At 44.4% G+C, this 21,079-nt stretch overlaps 1 protein-coding gene across 2 annotated transcripts; it reads right to left on the bottom strand.

Moving 5' to 3' along the window:
• Positions 1 to 1,048: 1,048 nt before the first annotated feature.
• LOC110698357 (NAC domain-containing protein 78-like) lies at positions 1,049 to 4,570 on the bottom strand. Of its 2 annotated transcripts, XM_021875769.1 has the most exons (6): positions 4,099 to 4,270; positions 3,628 to 3,905; positions 3,308 to 3,499; positions 2,154 to 2,633; positions 1,950 to 2,076; positions 1,049 to 1,818 (listed from the first exon to the last, which is right to left on the bottom strand). In XM_021875769.1, the coding sequence occupies exons 1-6, from the start codon at positions 4,268 to 4,270 to the stop codon at positions 1,397 to 1,399; spliced, it is 1,671 nt and encodes a 556-aa protein (XP_021731461.1). In that variant the 3' UTR covers positions 1,049 to 1,396. The 2 variants fall into 2 exon arrangements, with proteins under 2 accessions (XP_021731461.1, XP_021731462.1); XM_021875770.1 differs by lacking the exon at positions 3,628 to 3,905 and having other exon boundaries at positions 4,099 to 4,570.
• Between the last annotated feature and the right edge of the window lie 16,509 nt (positions 4,571 to 21,079).

Genomic DNA, 21,079 nt, shown 5'->3' with positions numbered 1-21,079 from the left:
TAGGGGGAAAAAAAGAAAAAAAAAAAAAAAAAAGATATGATTAATCCTACATTGCTGGTTAATTTCGGGTCAATAACAAGTCGGGTTGATTTCGGGTCGAGTTAGTGATAGATCAGGTTGAATTTCGGGTCGGGTTAGTAATAGGTCGATTAAATCCAGGTCGGGTTAGTAATAGGTCGGGGTAAATTCAGGTCGGGTTAAATTCGAGTTTTGACAGGTTAGGGTCAATTTCGTTCAGGTCGGGTTCGGTTCAAGTCAATATTTTACGGGTTATATTCGGGTCGGGTCATCTCCAGGTCGGTTCATGTTTGGGTTCGTATCTCAAATACTCGGGTTAACTCGGGTCTAGGGTTGGTTTCAGGTTGGGTCATATCGAATTCGGATCATCATTTTTTCGGATTTAGACAGGTCGGTTAATAATCGGGTTCGGGTCAATATTTCGCGTCGAATCAGCTTTTGACAACTCTACTTCTTTAAAAAAAAAAAAAAAAAAAAAAAAAAAAAAAAAAAAAAAAAAAAAAATCCCCTTCAAGCAAATTAAAATTTTCAAACCTTTTTTCTCTTCCCACTGACGTGGATAACATTGATGACATATCGTGGCAAAAAGATATCCAAAATCTTAGCTAACCTGAAAATTCCACAGATGTGTGCTGTAAACTTGCGTAGTACGCAACAAAATCAAAGGTCAGTGGAAGAACACGTGAGCACTACTGCTCTTAGAAGAAATAAGCTCAGGCTGATATACAAACTTTCTACTCCCTATATCAACATTCAATTTGAAGGAAAAACCACTACTTCAAATAGCGATTTTAGGGTAAAATTACTACTTCAAATAGTTCGTTTATATGGTAAACTGATATTTCAAGTAACGGTTTTCCTTTTAAATTTAAGGTTGATATATCAGCTTTATTAACTTGTATTTTCCCAGAAGAAAATTGGTACAATTAAAACTCCGTAGCAATTGGGAAGCGTTACGTACAAGGACCTTTCTAGAATTTACATCAATCAACTCGAATACCTCATAAAATGAAAACACCTAATTATGACATTAATTTTAAGAATTCCGTCATTCACATTAGCATAAGATGCTGTTTGATACTTAAACATAAAATAACAGAATAACAATCAGAAACACAATATTTTCCAGTTGATCTGATGTAATATTTAGCTTCAGTCTGCAGATTTATACACCACATGTTTACCATATGAGAGCTACTAAATCAAAGGATAAACGAGAATGCCAAAAGGAAACAGTATAGAAAAGCCGAGAGTATCAATCTTTACTCTACATTAGGCCATTACGGCAAAAGTAATAAAATTAAGGGTATCCCGAATTCTGGAATATAAAGACCAGAGCATAATTCTCTGTTTTTCTCAATCTGCTGTAAAATTGCTGTTACTTTGCATAGATGTATAAACCAACTTTGACACTTGCAGCAAAAGCAAAGAACAGGAAAAACATAAAGCTTAACCATCCGTGAGAAGTTGCTGTAGAAATCTTGCTCGACAACAGGCCCGTCAATGATTCAAGTCCCACAGGGTTCACCGCCTCAAGAAAGTCAAAGGAAAGGAGAACATTGACATTACCAGTCTTGTCAAAGGACCAATGTAGTCCTGCCAGTCCACTTCTGCTGACCCCAATAGGCATGTCCCTTATTCTGATCATACCAGCTGTCACATTCTGGGCGGTAGAAGCCTGCACTGCAGCGCTCAAACGTGCAGCCACGTCCTTGGAAGGCAATTCTGAAGCAAATGCTGATGGAGCAGGGATATTCCCCAAAAAACGGTTTGCCTGACTCAGGAAAGGATATTGGATATCTGCACAAGAACATTCAGCAAAAACATTTAGGAGAGAAAATCAGCACAGGAAAAACAGGAGAAATTAATGGATATTAGAATGCAGGATTAAAAAACAGAGCCATATGAAAGCAATATCCAGGGGTTCGCACCAGTCTTAGATGGCTTAGCCTTTGAGTTTACCATGAATTGCTTGGAAGATGATGCAACATCATCAACATCACCTGTTTCGTTTAGTTGACTTCCTGAAGGAACTTGCCAAGTTGTATCAATCATATTCTGCAGAACAATAAACTGTTAGAGCTTGCAAATAATATTCTATTAGCATACAGTTAAGTTTATGCAGCATTGCTTACCTGTTTGAAGGAGAAACTTTGATCAGCATCGATACTGATCTGTTCTGGAGAAGAATCAAAATTAAGATATGGTCCAATATCAAAATCATCTTCCAGATATGATCCAAGAACATCAAAATCATGGGTATCTTCTTGAACAGGTTCCAGAAAGTCAACAGCATCCAGGAAAAGCCCATCCTCGGGGGGTGCATTCCCAGAGAGTAGATCATCCAGCAAATCGCCAGGAGCCTGGTTACTCAAGTCATTTGGTTGAGCCATATGCTCATTTTTCACAAGAAATGCAGTGTTCTCATCTTGCCCAAGATCATAAAACTCCTGACCATCCAGAACCTGCAAACTACACTTACCTTCAGACTCCCCAACAACGGAAGCCTGTTCAGCTCCAGTCACATTATGGGAACATTCAAGATAGTAGTTGCTATCAACAGGGTTGAAGCTGACAGGAAAAGGAACATTTGCTGGAAGTTGGCAATCAACAACCTGGCAGAAGAGATGTTAAAACTCTTGAAAACAGCAATGCAATTACAAAAAGAAAACATTTTAAAATCCAGAAAAACAGCTAAGTATTAACTATTGGCCATACTTCTATACAACAATGACCATATATATATCCAAAATAGCAAAATCATGACTTCATGACCATATCTCTAGCCAAAAATAATATGTAAACAGCAAAAAGGAAAAACCTATGCTCTTTACATAAAATCAAGTCAATTCAACCGCAGCCATCACACAAAAGAGACACAGACAAAGGTTGCATTACCATCAAAATCAGAAAATCTTACCAATGAAATAAAGCAGGTACAGTTATACCACAAGATTTGTCATGACCTTAGTGTCACAAATAGCAGGCAACTAATAAGCGTAGCAACAAAATAGTTTAAATCCACCAGATAGAACCTCTTTCAATAAAGACTTATAAGGTATCTTCATGTTAGCGGAAGGTCACGTGCTGACTATGTACCCAAAAAAGCATATACTCTCCCTTGTCAAAGAATAGGTTGTCAAGATAGTCCTTTGAGCACCAAAATAAAAACTAAGTAGCTATCTTAAGAGTATTGATGGGGCATAAAAACAAACTACTCTGCAAGTTCTTAAACATTCTTAGTGAAATAATCCGACCAAAAAGACAAATTAGGAGATAAAAGACAAACCTGCTCCAGATCATTCTGTTCAATGTATGCATCATCATCAACATAGGGATCTTCAAAAGACACCTCGGCAGGCACCACATCTTCCAGACTATCATCTTCCCACTCTTCCTCCACGAGTGGAGCTCCATACTTCTCCCCGTTTTTCGGTCCTGTTCCACTTTTTTGAAACACCCTGCACAAAACAAACCCTTCCTGCCCAACGTAAACACTATATCAATACACCATAGTCCATTTCATATACTAAAACATATAAATTAATAATAAAGAAACAAACCAACCCATTAATTAAGTTCAAGCAAACATATATGATATATCCTCACCGGCATATAACCAGCCTTCTCTAGCACATCGTCATTGAGTTTGTATTCATGCATTACCCAATTGGTACGCTCGCCGCGTGGAGCTCTACCTTTATGATAAACCAGCGTTTTTTTCATCCCAACAACCCGAGACTTATGGTAAACAGGCCTATCTTTCCCGGTTGTTTTCCAATACCCCTCATTTGTCGCTCGGTTCGTCCTCAATCCATTACCATATTTCCTATCCAGTGCACTAAAAAAATACCACTCCAGATCTCTACTCTTCAACTTAGACAATCCTAATAAAATCAATAAATATAACCTTAAAATATTCAAAGGAACACAAAAATGACTAATCAAATCATCAAAACAATCATTTACCAATCAATAATGAACTAAATTACGAAATTCAGAAATTAATGCCCAAACTTACGAAATTCTATGATTTTTTACAAAAATAGAAGCAATTAAGAGATTCGAGAAATGGGTAACCTGGAAGATCAGAGGGTTCAACTTTGTAAATATCGATTTCAGAGATCGCATCGACACGAAAGGGTTTGCCGCTAACCTTACGCCTCAGATAATACCACACCAGTTCTTCATCTGTCGGGTGAAATCGAAAACCCGGCGCAAGAGATGTTGAAGCTGAAGAATTTCGTCCCATCAAATTCAACAAAATTGAATCAAATATTATAAAATCGGAAAAAGTAAAACAGAGATTAAATTAATTGCGATTGTGATTGAATTGTTGAGAAGAATTTTGGGGTGATTGAAGAGAGAGAAAATGGATGAGATTTGAGAATTTGGGAATTAGGGTTTTTGGGCCAGTCGATTTCGCAAGGTCGATGCCATTGTTGTTGTGAGGGTTTGGGGAATCGGGAGAATGTTTGGGAGATTTAATTTGTGAACCTTTATTTACATTTTTTAATATTTTTATTTTTATTTAATATTTATTAAATTTTAATTCATTTTTTCATACTTTACCTGCGTGTTTATATTTTTCTTAACCTTGATCCTTGAGCGCTTGACTGGGAGATTATCGGCCGAGGATTCAACGTCAGGGTATAGGTCACTTTGATGACAACTTTTATTTAATTCAATTCAGCAAAATTCATAGTTCATCCGTTTAAGATGATTTAGTTTGATTTTGTGCACTATTTCACCCAATTCGCTTTGATTACATTTTGTGATTTCATGTCAAAAAGTATACTCATGTGGAACTTTATTATATTCGTCCCAACATTTGTTAAGGGCAATTATGTAAATACGGTTGGTCAATGATAGCAGCAAAAAGGGATGTAAGCGGCAACGTCAGGCTGGCTATAGTCGACAACATATTGTATCATCAACAATAGAAGCCATTGTCAGCGACAAAGGCAACAACTAATTCCCGATTTCTTAGGAAAAGATAATTATTTGAGGTCGAGTCTACGCCCAGCCTCATGAAACTCTGTTGAAGAGATAAGTATGCGAATAACTAAATTTCCTAAGGATGAATGAAGGTGACCAAAAATCAAGAGACTCCTCCCTATCTTCACTCCGCACTCCAACGGCTAGCAAAAACCCTAGCTTGGTTTTATATAGTGACGATTGCTCCTTGGACGAACACACAACATCTCTTACGTATTCCACAATCCAATAATCATTATACTTTTCCTTCTATTATTTCTATACTATAGTAAAAGTTTGGTAAATCCTCATTCTACCTGCGATTTTTACCTTTTTGGGTTTTTCGCGTCACCAATTTTTGTGTTCTTGTTTCCTTTACACATTTTTACATTTGTTAGATTTAATTTAGTTCTTTTGCAACCTTTATTCCACCACAAATCTTACATACAAAATTTGCATTAACTTAGCCTCGTCTGTTGGGATACATCTAGATTAAAATCTTCACCCCTACAGATATAATTCTTTCAAATTTGCATAAATGTCTTCTAACGACATGACCCTCGATCAAATAAGGGAAGCCTACGAAAAAATACTAAGGCGGCTGACTTTGCTACAGTCCAAGAATCAAATGAGTGCTTGAGCCAAGAGAAGGAAGCCTCTCAAACAGATCCGGAGTCACTCTGAAAAAAAACTATATAAAGTCGGCTCTAAGCAGTCGTTGACAGCAGCGTCTTTAGATCGTCACTATCTCATCCAAAGCATCCGTGAACATCGTGGAGCAGCCGCACGATACGGACACTGAGACTAGTGACGACGAGATGGAGACAGATCAACTAAGGTCCAAAGCATCAACAACCCTCCGCGAACTGGTACCCAACAGCGGCAAGCAGAAAAAATGGAGGGCATATAGTCAACCAGCTACACGAAGAGTGTAGGGTTTCGTAGTGACCCGACACTACGCGGAAGGAAACCCACCAAGACCCGCCCCTAAATTAAAACAATTAACAAGCATATTAAACTTAATCAAATAAGATTAAGAACAAGAATTATACCTTTGTCGCGTGCTTCGCTCCCAAAGAGCTCTTACTTCAAAATCCCGAAAACACGAGATCTCCGACAGATCGTACCCTCGAGCCGACCCGAGCGTCCTAAGTCTTGAAGGTTAGTCAAGACCCGGACAAAATAACTATGAGTTTTACGAATCAAAGGTTTACTCTTAATTAGAGTTGTTTTTTTAATTCCACTTAAGGTTGTTCATTTCCCAATACCCAAGCTTGGTATTTATAGGGAAATGAACCCTTGATTTTTCATCCTCCACCAATGTGGGAGTGTTGAAAATCAATGATTTATTTAATTTCAAAATTAAATAAATAATCAAGTTAATCATATTGCGACAAGTGGCATGATCACATGCAAAAGAGTGGTGGCCAAGGTTAGGTGGGGGACCATATGCCTTGCTCCCCAAGGCCTTGAGTTGGTCCCCACATCCTTGCACAAAATCGGCTCAAGGAAGGCTAGCTGGCTGCCAGCTAGCGTGCCAGCTAGGGCTGCCAGCTAGCACTGCCTTGCTGCCCAACACCCTAGCCAGACAGCCAGTGTGTGCTGCTGTTGGGCTGGTGCTGGTGCTGTGTGCTGGCGTTGGGCGCTGCTAGCACATAGTGCTGGCACTGGCCCCCAGCAGCCTACGCACAGGCTGGCACGCACACATACCTTATGCACCATTGCTAGCACAGCCAGCATGCGTGCTGCTAGCGAGCCACGCATGCTGGCCCCTTCCTCCGCATCGTGCTACGCACCACGCAACACGCAGCGCGCTACGCACCACGCAACACTCGCACACGCATCAGTAAGTTCCTAGCACTGCCATACTTGGTGCGAGGCATGCACATGCGCCAGTGCCTAGCACTGCGATGGCTGTGCTTGGTGTGTGTGTGGCCTTGCCATATGCACCTAGGCACCCAGGCTAGTATGCTGCTAGCTGTGATGGGCTTCTTGGTGCTTGTGGTGCTTGCGATAGGCTGCTATGCGCACCCAAGCATCCAGGCTAGCACGCTGCTAGCTGCGATGGGATGCCTGGTGCTTGTGGTGCTTGCGATAGGCTGCCATGGTGCTTAGGTATCATGCTAGGGCTGCGATAGCGCCTATGCATGATGCTAGGGCTGCGATGGTGCGCTAGCACACCTAGTGTGCTTAGGCTTGCGCCTAGCCATGCTAGGTGCATGCTAGCTCGAACTAGCCTAGCATCCACATGGTTAGACCATTGTAGTGCTACGGCTATACTTGTCGCTTTGTGATTTTGCGACGCTCGGTCTCGACGCCCTAGGCTCGATATCCGACGTCTATATTCGTAAAACTCTATCGACTCATTAAATCCTTTCAGATTAATTCGTCATCTCGGATCGGTGATTCGATTAGGTTCGACCCGAAGGGTTCAGTTAAGATTAAGCTGTAACATCAATTGTACATTGATATTACTGATCGGAAGCGGCCTCAACCTAGGCATTTCGATCACTTGACCTTACTGAAGAATTAGCTCCGTAATAATTCTGAACCCTCTATCGGAAGAATACACTTGTTGGAAGGACCCTATTCCTTTCAAAGAGAATGGGTAACAGGGCAAAAATCCCCCTCCGATGTAGACCAAGATTTTACTTCAGCGGTTGATGGCCTCAGATAAGCCAAACTCGAAAGTCTTGTTCATGATGAAAAGGATGTCGGGCGTCCTGATGAGTGTCATTTATGGCACTCGTAAGGTAGTTTTCTCTCTTATTTTATGCTCGTTTTTAGCTTATTTTGTCGTATTTTTGAGTAATAATGCTTGCTTTGCGTGCTTGTGTGTTAGTTTAGAAAAATGCGTGTTTTTAATGGTTCTATTATCCTTTTCAAGCATTTCTTTGCTATTCTCTCGCTTCTCCATTTCTTTGGCTTGTTTTGTAAGGGTGTCGGGGTTCCCGTGATTCAAATATCAAGAAGGAATCGCAAACATAGGTAAGGAAGTCAACAGAACCAAGTTCGGGAAGCTAGAGCACAAGTGAGCCAAGCTTGAAGACAAAGCAAAGCACCCGGGGCAAGTACGTAGGGCAAGATTTTTCTACTTGCCTAAGCTTCAAAGGCTTAAGTTGCTATTTTTGGCAAGTGTTGGCCCAACGCCTGCACTCGGCACCTGCTCGAGCTCTCCTACTCTGCCTCAAAGGGCCTAATATGTGCCGCGCAAGGTCTAAAGCAAGCAAATATGTACCGCGCTTCAGGCATGATTATCGCGACGCATCGTACCGCACCGTGGTGCGTTACAGGCTACCGATTCATGGCACTCAACACCGTGGCGCAGTGCGTGCTAGTGAGAAGCAGTGTGTAGCCTGTACCGTTCAACGGTTAATACTACGTGATGTGGCGCTTTGCACCGTGGCGCGGCGCCTAGTATCGTGCCACAATACACTTTGCTATGCGCGGTACAATTTTTTATGCCTTGGGCAAGGCTTGTCCAGCTGCCCGAGCCCAGAAATGGGTAGCTCGGCCAAGTTCCTTGGCGTGCCCATGCCTGATTATCTTGCCCTAGCTACCCGGCCTGCTCGACTTTTTGCGCTTTATTTCTTTTATCTATGAATAGTTCGGGACTTCCCCTTTGTAATCCAACTTTAGAATACTTCATTTTAAACCCTCTTTCATAAATAGGCTTAGGTTGAGAGTTTCTTTCTCTAGATTAGGCTTAGATTAGGAGTAGTTTTAGAGAGAGAAGGTGAGGGAAAATCAATGAAGAATTGAGAGATTGAAGAATCTAGTGTGACAATTGCTTTGGATATCTTCTCAACTATTCAATGAGTATTTCTTACTCTATCTCACCTTTATTGATTTCTTTAATTACTTGTTTGATTTAGTTTTGTTGATTGATCCTTTCATTAGTGTAGGTGATCTTCTTCATATTTTATTGATTCATGGTTTCAATTACATGCTTTGATTTTATGATGAAGTGTAGTGAGTAGTTTGTTTGCTAGGGTTTGGGTATGTAAAACATGTTTGATTGATTATTGAGATTAATTTGAGAATTTAGGTTGATTACTTGTTGAGATTAAATTGATTGACGGAAGTTTGCATGTGTTTAGTTTGATTAGGCCTTGATGACTAAACTAGATTGCATTGTGAATTCATTTGACATGGCCAATTGATTTGGATTTGCAATTATTGATTGGTTTGATTTGTGATTCTCTTGATTTGTCACTCTTAGAGGGAAACTAATTTAATGATTAGGAAATAACTCTTCAATTCCTATTGATATAGCTTGACCTCCCCCAAATTGGTGCATTTATCATGATTACATGTTGATCCCCATTCCCTAGTGTTTAGTTTTTTTGATTCTTGGATTTGGTAGTTCATTAGTATTAGTTCTCTATATTCTTCACCTCTGACTTTGACCTAGCTTAGGCGTTAATTGAAAGCACTTAAGCATATCCGTTCCTTGAGGTTCGACCCTTAACTTACCCTTATACTTGTATGTAGGTTAGTTAAGTGATATAAATTTTGTTTAACCTTAGGGAAGATTAGTGAACGACCTAGTTTTCCCTTCGTCATGTCCTTGCGCCGGTGCAGACCGAAGTTCCCGATAGATTCACAGTGACGCCCTTCAGCGAAGAGATCTCTATAGCCGCATTCCCCGGCTACTGACGTTGCCAACATTCACCTCCTTATATGACGACACTTTGTGTCCAGAGCAACATGTCGAGTATTGTAAGCAACGCATGTAGCAAGCATCAATCTTGTTCGAGTATTGGAAGGCATGCATGTGCAAATCCTTTGGAGCGACATTGACCGGACTAGCCTCGAAGTGGCTTGTCAAGCTTCAACTAGGTAGTATTACTAGTTTTGCTCTTTTAATTAACAAGTTTTATTCCCACTTTAAAAGTAGCAGGAAGTTTGACAAGCAAACTAGCGACCTATACCATGTTAAGTTTTACGGTGCTCCAAACACCGTGAGGAAATGAAACCCCGCCCTAGACCAATGTATAATAAATACGATTAAACACATAAATTCATAAACATATAATTAAGGAAAGTCGATATACCTTTGTAGCGTGCTTCGCCTTGAACACGAACACGGACCTTGAGCTTGAACTGGCATGCGAGTTGGAATCCCAAATGGAATTCCTCAAACGCCTCACAAACGGCACGCCCAACCTTGGTTGTCCTGAGTTAGCTTAGAACTCCGAACAAAACTCTACTATACTTAGAGAATAAGACTCTTGGTTTTCTCACTCTTAAATGGAGATGCCAAGAATCAATTCTCTTACTCAAATCCCAAAATGACTTGGGTATTTATATAAGAGGCACTCCATTAAAAAAGCTAAACCCTAGCCATTTAATTTAATTCCAAAAGAAATTAAATAGCCACAACAAAAAATTGAACAACACTTATTATAATACTGGGGAGGTTAGGTAATAAGGACCACTTACGTTCCCTCTAAGAAGAAGCAAAGAGCAAAAACCCTAAAACCCTCACCCATGTGGTCGGCCCTAACCTTGGGCCTCAAGGCATGCCCATATGGCTGTCTTACCCTCGGTTGGGCCTGTTGCCCCTTTGCAACCCACGCCGCTACTGTCGAGCTGCTACGCACGCTAGTGCGTGATGGTGGGCTGGCTAGCCTACCACGCCCATGGCTGTTGGGTTGGTTGCCATGCCACGCGCATGGATAGCCGGCCTAGTTGCCACGCTTGCGCATGGTTAGCTGCCTATATGCTTTGCCCTCGCATGGCTAGCACCATGATATGTCAGTGCAGGGCTACGACTATAGGTTGGCCTTTGTGTTGTTTGACTTATTTTCTCGTCTCGTCGATTCCTAGAATCGATTAGATGTTTGATGCTCAGTTTCGACGCTCGAAGCTCGAAATCCGACGTTTGAGTCTTAAATATATTTACCAACGTATTTGCGCCTTCCGGCTTAATCCGTCGCTACGGTTGGTTACGTGCTTTGGGAGTGACCTGTTAGGTTCAGTTAAGAGTAAGCTGTGAGATTGATTATATTAGTCTCACTGGTCAGAAGAGGCCTCCAGCTAGGCATTCTAATCATTTGACTTCACTAAATAATTAGCTCCGTAATTAATTCTAATCCCCCTATCGAAATAATACACTTGTTCGAAGGACACTGTTTCGGGTGATTATAGTCCCTCGGGAGAGTTACAATACGGAGTATGCGCGCCTGACTTCTGTACCTGCAAAACCACGAAACTCTGGTTGGGTGGAGTTCCGCCTCCGACGATCAAGTTAGTTTGATTTACGGATGGGTAAATGTGCGGAAGGTAAATAGGTTTTTCTCATTCCGCAATTAATATTGCTTGGGTTTTGTGTATGTATTTATGAATGCCCAATAAATGAGGAGGATTCCCCTATTTATAGTGGGGGACACATGTTCCCTGATTAGGGTTTTGATGCCATGTGGCAGCATCCGATTGGATCCCGTTGGGCCTTTGGTGGGCTGCCACGTGTCACGATTCTATTGGGCCACGTGGCATAGGGTATTTTTACCCTAAACATTTGCCCCTCACAAGTGTGACGTAGCCACATGTCACCTGTGACAGGTGTCAAGCAATGAGGAGGCGACGATTAAGTTGCTTCCTGCCTCTCTCTCCTAGATTCAAAATTTGAAAGGTTAAGGCAGAAGGTGGCGATTTGCCTTCTGGTCTTTGCCTATAAATTGAAGCGCACACCCTCTCTCCTCTTCACTTTACAAAATTTTTCAGAATTTTCTTGAGAGCTCTGACACCGGCTGCTAGTTTGTGCAACCAATTGCTTCATTGAAACGCATACGGATACCGGTTGAGGACTTCTTCACTTATTCCCCCCAGGTACCGTCTGACTTGATTCTCTTTCTTAACTTGAGTAGAACCACAGACGGTCATACACCGTCTGGGACTCCATAAGCCCTTTTTATGCATTGCATTTGGTAGACCCACAGACAGTGTGGACCGTCTGGGGAATTTTTAAACCATGATCCTCAAAGATAGACCCTCAGACAGTGGCGGACCGTCTGGGGTATCCTTAAACAATGAACTACTCTGAATGCATACCATAGCCCCACAAACGGTGGATACCGCCTGTGAACCTTTATACTGGTTTTCACGTAGTTGCACTCAAATGACCTACAGACGGTTACATACCGTCTGGGGCATCTTTAGACCTTGCTTTTCAAATGGTAGACCAACAGACGGTTTGGACCGTCTAGGGTATTTTCAAACCTTGGCCTTAAATAATGCATTCCATAGGACCACAGGCGGTGATATACCGCCTATGATATCTGCAATCAATGGTTTTCAAGAATTTGCATTCAAAGGACCCACAGACGGGTACATGCCGTCTGGGGTATCTTCAGACAATAACATTTTGCATCTAGTAGACCCTCAACCGGAAAGATTCCGCCTGGACCACCTTCAAACAACTGTCAATAAAAAAACTCATTTCATAGACCCTCAGACGGCAAGGAGCCGCCTGGGGTGTCTTCAAACAGGATTCTTCAAAATCAGACCCTTAGATGGTTCTGGACCGTCTGGGGTGTCTTCAAATAATAGCTCTTTAGAACTGGACCCACAGACGGTTATGGACCGGCTGGGGGTATATGCAAGCTATGCTTTAAGATTTAGATATTTCGCGCCCTTAGCCGGGCTTATACCGCCTGGGGGGCGTTTGAATAATGAACTTCATAGCTTGCTCATGACCGGCCCTTCAAACACCCTCAGCCGACTCTCATGCCTTCTGGGGGGTCTTTAAGCAACCTTCAACAATTAACACTTGAGGGATCCTTAGTTTCTGATAACCATTCAATGGAGCCTCAGACGGAGGTGCCCCGTCTAGGATATTTTTGAGTGAACTTTATTGATCCCGCATGGGGTGTTTTTGAATAAAACTTTGCGATACCGTCTGTGGTATCTTTGAGCAAGCTTCCTTGATACCGCATGTGGTATCTTTGAGCAAGCTTCCTTGATACCGCCTGGGGTATCTTTGAGCAAGCTATTATGATACCGCTTGGGGTATCTTTGGGTGAATTTCTTCCAAAATGCCTGACTATTTGTGCTTCAGGTTTTCAACACAATCTGACTTCTCCGCCTGTGGCATCTTCAAGCCACATCTTGGAATTTCAAGCCTTCAACCGTCTTCATAAATACAAGGTATCATCCTTGCCCTTTTTGTAACCTCTTGAGTTTACCGGCTGTATAAGTTAGAGAACAATGGACTCTCCCAATACACACACGGCACGGCCTAGGATAGTTGCCAACCGGTCACCGGGTACGGCTGAATCTAGGACTGGGGATACCGCCTGGGGGTGTGGAGTACACCCTTACTTTTCAACAAGTCCGACCGTCTCTATTCTTGTGCAGGACAGAATGGCTCGGATTAGGGGAACGACTATTGATCCCGAGTACAAGTCAGATAATTCAGCCGGTACACCGGTTGAAGACGTTCCTTTTGATCAACTAGGCGTTCCAAGTACGCTTGGTGATAAGATTTTAGAAGAGTCCGGGAGCTCAAGCGATGAAGAAACTGATCAAGAAGCCGGATCATCAGAATCCACCATGACGCCGGATGCCCCACAAGAAAATGAAGAGGCATACAGCTGGCCGACAGTAAACAACCCATTGGAGGCGCACATGAGCGACCGGGACGTTGTGACATTAAACGCAACACTTGAAGGTTTTTTGAATAAGCGTCCGGTAGGGGACGGCTGGGAGTTGGGTGTCCCGCCTGCGAGCTCGTCAGTTGTCTGGGAGGATGACTTGAATCATGCCGACAACTACTTCGGATGCTATGAGGCGACATTCAAAGCCGGCCTCCAGTTCCCCCATCACAGATGCATTAAAGCCATTTTAAGAGGCTACGACTTGGGGGTCTGGTAGCTTACACCCAACTCTTGGGTGAACATCATTGGCTATATTGCCGCCTGCGAGATGCAGGACGTGACGCCTAGTTAGGAGGCGTTCGCGCATATACATTACTTAAGCCGTGCCCTTGGCGGTTGGAATGCCTGGTACACTCTTACCACGCATCCGGAATACAAAATGACCTTGGAGAAGCCCTCCAAGTGGACGAGCTGGAAGAGCAAGTTTTATTACGTCTCTTCCCCTTCAACGGCTGCTAATCATTGTTCCTCTATTCTAGGTCCCTCATCCGGACTGGTTCAAGAACCAGGCGTTCCTCTCCGCCTGTGGTATCAACACTTTTTATGACAAAGGTCTACTACTTAACCGACAATTTATGCCGTTTGTATGATATGAAAATGATGCTAACATTTTCTTGTTATTTTGCAGAGAAAGGATTAGAAATGACTCCTCCTGGAATGACGCCGGCTAAGTCAGCCGCTGAAATCAGGAAAGAACAACTGGAGCAGAAACGGGCCCAACTTGCTACCCGGGCCAGTGGGGTAAGCACCGGCTGCCATAAAACCGTTTGTATATCTCGTCAATAACCTTGATTCTGACTTATTGATTGTTTTTTACAGACGGGAAGCCAGAATATTCCCCGCTCAATTTGCCAGATGATGAGACCGGGTGGGGAGCTTCCTCAACCGCCTCCACAAAGGCGCAGGGTCTCAGAAGGCCCTACTCCGCCATCAACCGGCAGAACTCCAGCTCTTGTGAGGCCCACTACTGCAGGCAAAAGTCTGCAAAGTCTTGGCCTAAGCTCTGAGCCGGCTGAGACCGGATCTAGGGAGCCTGCTCCTTCTAGCCGGGTGCCGGCTATTGCTTCCGGCTCCAATGCGGTTGGGGGTGGTGGCACCCCTCAGCCGGATGACCAAGGTATGGACTCCGCTTTTGACCCCCCCTAGACGCTTGGGTCAGTTTGAGTCAAGTCTCATACTTCTCAGTCGGGAGACTCGGTCAGGAACCGACTGAATGTAGGAGCCATTTATTCCCAACACTTAACCGATATGTCTCATGATGTAGATATCGCTTCTCGCTGGCCGGACATGCAAAACTATGCCAGGAGAATGATAAGGACCTTTAGCAGGTCCGAGAAGGAGGTTGTGCCGGGTGTCAGCCAGGTCAACCTGGACTGGATCACCTCACTGCTGGCTGAGGTAAGTTGCCGGATGGGGTACTTTTGTGCAAGATTTGCTAGCTGATGCATTTAAGTTTAATTTTGCTAACTCAATTACCGGTTGCTCTTGCAGGCGATGCTGAGGGTGTATGGGTTAAAAACCCCCTTGCGGAAGAAGCAAGAGGAGGTAAGGGATGCCCAGAAACGGGCAGCCGAATTAATTGATGTATGTCAATACAACTCCCTAATGCATGAAATCCACACTTAAGCCCGGGAGATGAAACAGGAGGAACTCTTCCAGCAGCTGACGGCTGCTGCTGATACTGCTAACAAGACGGCCGCTGACCGTCAACTCCAAATCGACCAGCTCAAAACCGACATCCAAGCTCTGAAGGATGTGGAGAAGGAGAAAACTGGGTTGAAGGAGGAGGTCACATGGCTGTAGGGGGAGCTGGACAAAGCCAAAAATGATTAGGTTAAGTCCAAGAAGGAGGCTCTGGAGGAGCAGACAGACGGAGAAGTGCCGGGTGAGGGAACTCAGACCCAGCAGACCCAAAATGCCCCTAACGTCGGTCAGGACCAGCAGCCGGAGCAGCAACAACAACAAACTCATCAGCAGCAGTAGTAGGATTTATTTTCTCTTTTTTCTAACTGGCCTGCGTGCCGTAAATTTCTGTATCACTTTTCCCGGACAGTGGTCCGGTTAACATTTGAAATATTTTTAATATATTTGTATCGACTGCGTCGGTTTGCTTTGCATATTTTTAATTCTCTATTTTTTGCCTTTTGCTTTGCGTCAAATCATGCGATATGCCGAATGTGTGAACCCTCTTGCCCCTGGATGGTTGTTTGCTTATAGTTACCAACTCTAAGCAGGCAGCCGTCCATAAACATCCGGACAAATGATTAGGCGGTCCTTGACCGTTGTACAACAGGGTTGGTTAGTTGAATTCGTTGGCTGCGCTGGCTCAGTTCAACGTCTATGCAGACGGAACCGTATCGGACGTATACGTTTTGAATGGTATCCGAATATATACAAATATGTGGATTACCGCCTGTATTGCTTTTGAGTAATAACCAAGCACAAGTGTAGTTGACATTGTTGTCAATGACCGGTCGTATTACCTAGGGGCAATAGCCGGTTGTAATATAAGACATTTAAACGGCTGTATGGCCTTGGGGCTATAGCCAATGTCAATTTGAGGATGATTTAGTGAAATTCGGGATAGAAGCGGGGTCCGGCTGTAGTGCTTTTGAGCGAAGCCGGCAGCTTAGCAAGATTTAAGTTACCGTCTGTATTGCATTGGGGTAATAGCCGGTTTTATCTTGTTTGCGATAGGTCATTCAAACGTACATGGGTTATCTTCAACCTAGACGGTTGAAGTCGTTTGAGAATATGACGCATAGAACAATGTACCACCTGGAAGGGAGATGTTCTCTTCAACGAATTCACCCGGATGGGCGTCGCCGGATGCCTGTTTTGTATTTAAAACAGACGGTTTAAGATATATTGGCTTTGTGCCTTTAATCAGCTAAGTTAGGTACTTAGGATGCCCGGTTGTGCATTGCACACGGGACTTTAAATGGTGCCCGGTTGTGCATTGCACACAGGATTTAAATGGTGCCCGGTTGTGCAATGCACACGGGACTTTAAACGGTGCCCGATTGTGCAATTCACACGGGACTTTTTACAAAAAATTGGAATAAAGTATCCTTTGTTCATTTACTCTATTTACAAAAAGTAATTACAATTTCCTTAGAAGTAGTACTTTTTCAAGTTATCTACATTCCAGGTTCTAGCTAAATGCATGCCATCTGGTGTTTCCAGGCGGTAGGTGCCGTCTCTAATTTCTTCAAAATCCGGTAGGGGCCCTCCCAATTTGGGGTTAGTTTTCCTTGTTCATTTGCCCTACCGGTTGACTCCATTTTTCGTAGCACAAAGTCCCCCAATTTGAGGGGCCGCTTGTGTACGCTTCTGTTGTAAGCCCTCGTCATTCTTAGACGGTATATCTCGTGACGCAAGGCAGCATTGCCCCTACGTTCCGGGAGAGAGTCCAATGCAAGACACATGGCCTCCCAATTAGCCTCTTCGTCATAAAGCATGACTCGAAGTGTTGGCTCATAAAGCTCAATTGGTAAGATGGCTTTAGTGCTGTATGTTATGAGAAACGGGGTTTCATCGGTTGCCCCCTTTTCGGTTGTTCTGATGGCCCAAAGGACGTAAGGTTACTCATCCGCCCAAAGACCACCGGCTCTTTCAATCTTCTTTTTTATGCCGTCTGAGATGAGCTTGTTGAAGGCTTCAACTTGGCCGTTTGCTTGGGGCCAGCCAACAGATGCAAAACAATGTGAGATCCCCTGATCTCCCAACCAATTTTTGAGGGTAGGCGTTTCAAGTTGAGGACCGTTGTCAAACACCATAGACATAGGGACCCCAAACCAGGTGATGATGTTTCTCCAGATGAAGGAGATGACGTCCTTTGTCTTGATGCCTTTGACCGCCTCTGCCTCAACCCATTTGGTGAAGTAGTCTACAGCCACCAGAATGTATCTTCTGCCGCCTGTGGCAGGCGTATAGGGACCCAGGATGTCCATGCCCCATTTTGCAAATAGAACCGGGTTGTAGATAGCTGTAAGGTCAGTTGCCGGACGGTGTATGAGCCGGCCAAATCTATGGCACTTGTCGCATTTTTTCACCAATTCCATGGCGTCTGCCACAAGGGTGGGACAAAAGTAACCTTACCGCCTAACCCTCTTTGCTAGAGACTTGCCGCCTATATGTGAAGCACAAAAGCTCGCATGGAGATCCTCTAGCACCTCTTTTCCCCTTTCTGGGGTAACACACTTCAACAACGGCTGGAGGTAACCCTTTCTGAAGAGTTCTCCCTTGTACATTTCAAAGCTTAAAGCTCGTTTCTTAAGTGTTGCCGCTTCTGAAGGGGCATCCGGCAAAGTTCTGTCTACCATATAATCCCGGATGGGTTCCATCCAGGTAGACCTTCGGTCAAGAATTCCAATGGGGTCATGCTCAATACTTCTTTTTTCCATGACCTCCCAGAAGACTGACCTAGGCGTATCACAAGTGGTGGATGAGGCCAATTTGGACAGAGCATCCGCCTGATTATTTTCTGATCGGGGCACCTGACTCAGATGGAATTTGTCAAGTGTCCTCGCCGCATCTTTGACCGCCTGAAGGTATTTGATCATTGCTGGATGTGTGGCCTTATAGTCACCATTGAATTGGCTAACAATCAATTGAGAATCAAAACAAGCGTTAACTTTTCTTGCCCCTGCCGCCTTACACATGCGTATTTCGGCTAGCAAAGCTTCATACTCAGCTTCATTGTTTGAAGCTTGAAACTTGAACCGTAGTGCATATTCATAAGTTTCTCCTTCCGGAGATTTGCAAATTATGCCTGCACCACAACCGTTCGAGGTAGAGCTTCCGTATACGAATAACTTCCAAACCTGATCAGTATTCTCTAGCTGTGCCGGCCTAGTCATTTCAACAATGAAATCGGCAAATGCCTGGACTTTCATTGCCCACCTTGGTTCAAAAGTTATCTCCAAGCTTTGCATTTCAACAGCCCACTTGATCATTCTGCCGGATGACTCTATGGTAGTCATTGGACGCTTGAGTGACTGATCAGTATAGACGGTCACCGGGTGAGCCAAGAAGTAGGGCTTCAACCGCTTGACAGCTTTGTAAAGAGCCAACCCAAATTTTTCGATCATTGGGTACCAGAGCTCAGCATTTCTGAGTATATGGCTGATGAAATACACCGGGAGCTGCTTTCCGTCTCTCTCGGGAAGGAGGACGTCACTAAGGGAGTGATCTGAGACGGCTAGGTACATGTAGAGAACCTCCTTAGGCAAGGGGCTCACTAGCCTTGGCAAAGAATGCAAGTGTTGCTTTAACCTCTGAGATACCGCCTTAGCCTCTTCTCCCCACTCAAATCTGGACCTCTTCCTGATTGCTTGGAAGAAGTAAAGGCATTTGTCACCTGACCGGCTGAGGAATCTTCCTAGTGCCGCCAGGCAACCGGTTAGCTTCTGGGCCTCCTTGACAGTGCGAGGTGACTGCATGTCAATCACTGCCTGCACCTTATCAAGATTGGCCTCTATGCCTCTTTGATCAATCAGAAATCCGAGAAACTTCCCAGACTCAACACCAAAGACACACTTTTTGGGATTAAGCATGACCTTATGCCGCCTGAGGGTGGTGAAGGTTTCTTGGAGGTCGGCTATGTGACCCACTTGTTGCTTGGATTTGACTATCATGTCATCAATGTACGCCTCTACATTCCTTCCGATTTGATTTATGAAAACCGTGTTTATCATTCGTTGGAAGGTAGCAAGCGCATTTTTCAAGCCAAACGGCATCAACGTGTAACAGTACAACCCCTGATCAGTGACGAAGGCCGTCTTTTCCTGATCCTTCTTCCATAGAGGAATCTGGTGGAAGCCTGAGTAGGCATCCATAAAACTCATCAAGGCATGGCCGGCTGTAGAATCGACCAGGCTGTCAATCTTTCGAAGGGGATAACTATCCTTCAGACATGCCTTGTTCAGATTTGTGTAATCTACACACATCCGCCAGGTACCATTCGACTTCTTGACAAGGACAACATTTGCTACCCAATCCGGGTGATAGCATTGCCGAATGAACCCGGCATCCAGAAGCTTTTTGACCTTGGCGGCTGCCGCCTGAGATCTCTCCTCTCCATGATCCTTCTTCTTTTGCCTAACCGGCTTTATTTTGGGATCAATAGCTAACTTGTGGACAGCTAGATCCGGGCTGACGCCTGACATCTCTTCCACTTCAAAGGCAAAGATGTCTTTGAATTCTCTTAGAAGTTGGAGCAAGTCTGCCCCTAACTTTTCATGAGCAACCGTCCCAACTTTGACTGTTCTGTCAGGGCGCCTGTCGTCCAAGACGACATCAATGCTCTCACCAGCCGGCTGGGGTCGGGATTCATCCGGCCTTTCCCCGGCTAGTGATTGATTTTTTGTTTTTCGGGCGGGGGCTAACTGGTCCGCCTTTCGCTTTGTGCCGGCTGCCTTGGGAGCGAGCACTTCTTCGAGGTCAGCAGGCTCCTCGTTTTGACCGGCTGTGGTAACAGTTGGCCTGACATCTGAGAGGTAACACTCCCTACCCGTCTTCTGATCCCCTCTTAGGGCACCAACGGATCCATCATCCCTCTGAAACTTGATCATCATAAGAGATGGGATGATGACAGCCTTAGACTCGTTGAGGGTGGGGCGGCCCAGAATAAGGTTGTAGGCAGTCAATTTCTCGACCTCCAAAAAATTAACAACCATGTGCCGCCCTTCCCCTTTATCGCCTAGCCGGATGGGTAGGTCAATCATTCCCACCGGATGCACTACTCCTCCCCCAAAGCCGACTAGGGGATGGGGAGCCTTGTGCATGCTGCTAGGCTTGTACTTGAGTTTTTTCAAGCACTGGTAGCTGATTAGGTCAGACGAGCTCCCAGTATCGATTAAGATCCGGCCAACTCGCTGATTGGCAACTTTGCATTTAATGACCAGGGGGTCATCGTGAGGCCGTCTGACCATGCTCCCATCCTTTCGACGCCTGACCCTCATCTTCTGGGTTGGATAGTTTCCGGATGTTATCCTTGGCACCCCGGATAGTAGGACCTCCGCTTGCGAAGTCGCCTGCAATGGTGAAGATATGCTCTTCATCCGTTTCAGAGCTAGCAACTGGCTTCTTGGACGGCTGTCCCCCACTTGATTTGGGGTTTCCCTTGGACTTCACCAGATAGGACTCCAGGACCCCTTCATTAGCCAGACGGTCCAATAGCCGCCTGAGGCTATAGCAACCATTAGTGTCATGGCCGACGTCCTCATAGAACCGACAATACTTGCTTTTGTCTCTGTTCTTGACAGAGCTTTTCATTGCAGCCGGTTTTTCAATTGTCACCCGGTCCTTTATCTCCATGAGGATGGAGGAGCAGTCTTTGTTGAACTCGTACTTTGGGACGTATGGTTCCAACTTCCGTTGTTTCTTCTGGGACGGCTGACCTGGATGTCAGCTGCCCAGAC

Source organism: Chenopodium quinoa, unplaced genomic scaffold (genome assembly GCF_001683475.1).
Source record: "Chenopodium quinoa cultivar QQ74 unplaced genomic scaffold, ASM168347v1, whole genome shotgun sequence".
Classification (NCBI taxonomy): domain Eukaryota; kingdom Viridiplantae; phylum Streptophyta; class Magnoliopsida; order Caryophyllales; family Amaranthaceae; genus Chenopodium; species Chenopodium quinoa.
This window is presented reverse-complemented; position numbering and strand designations above follow the sequence as displayed.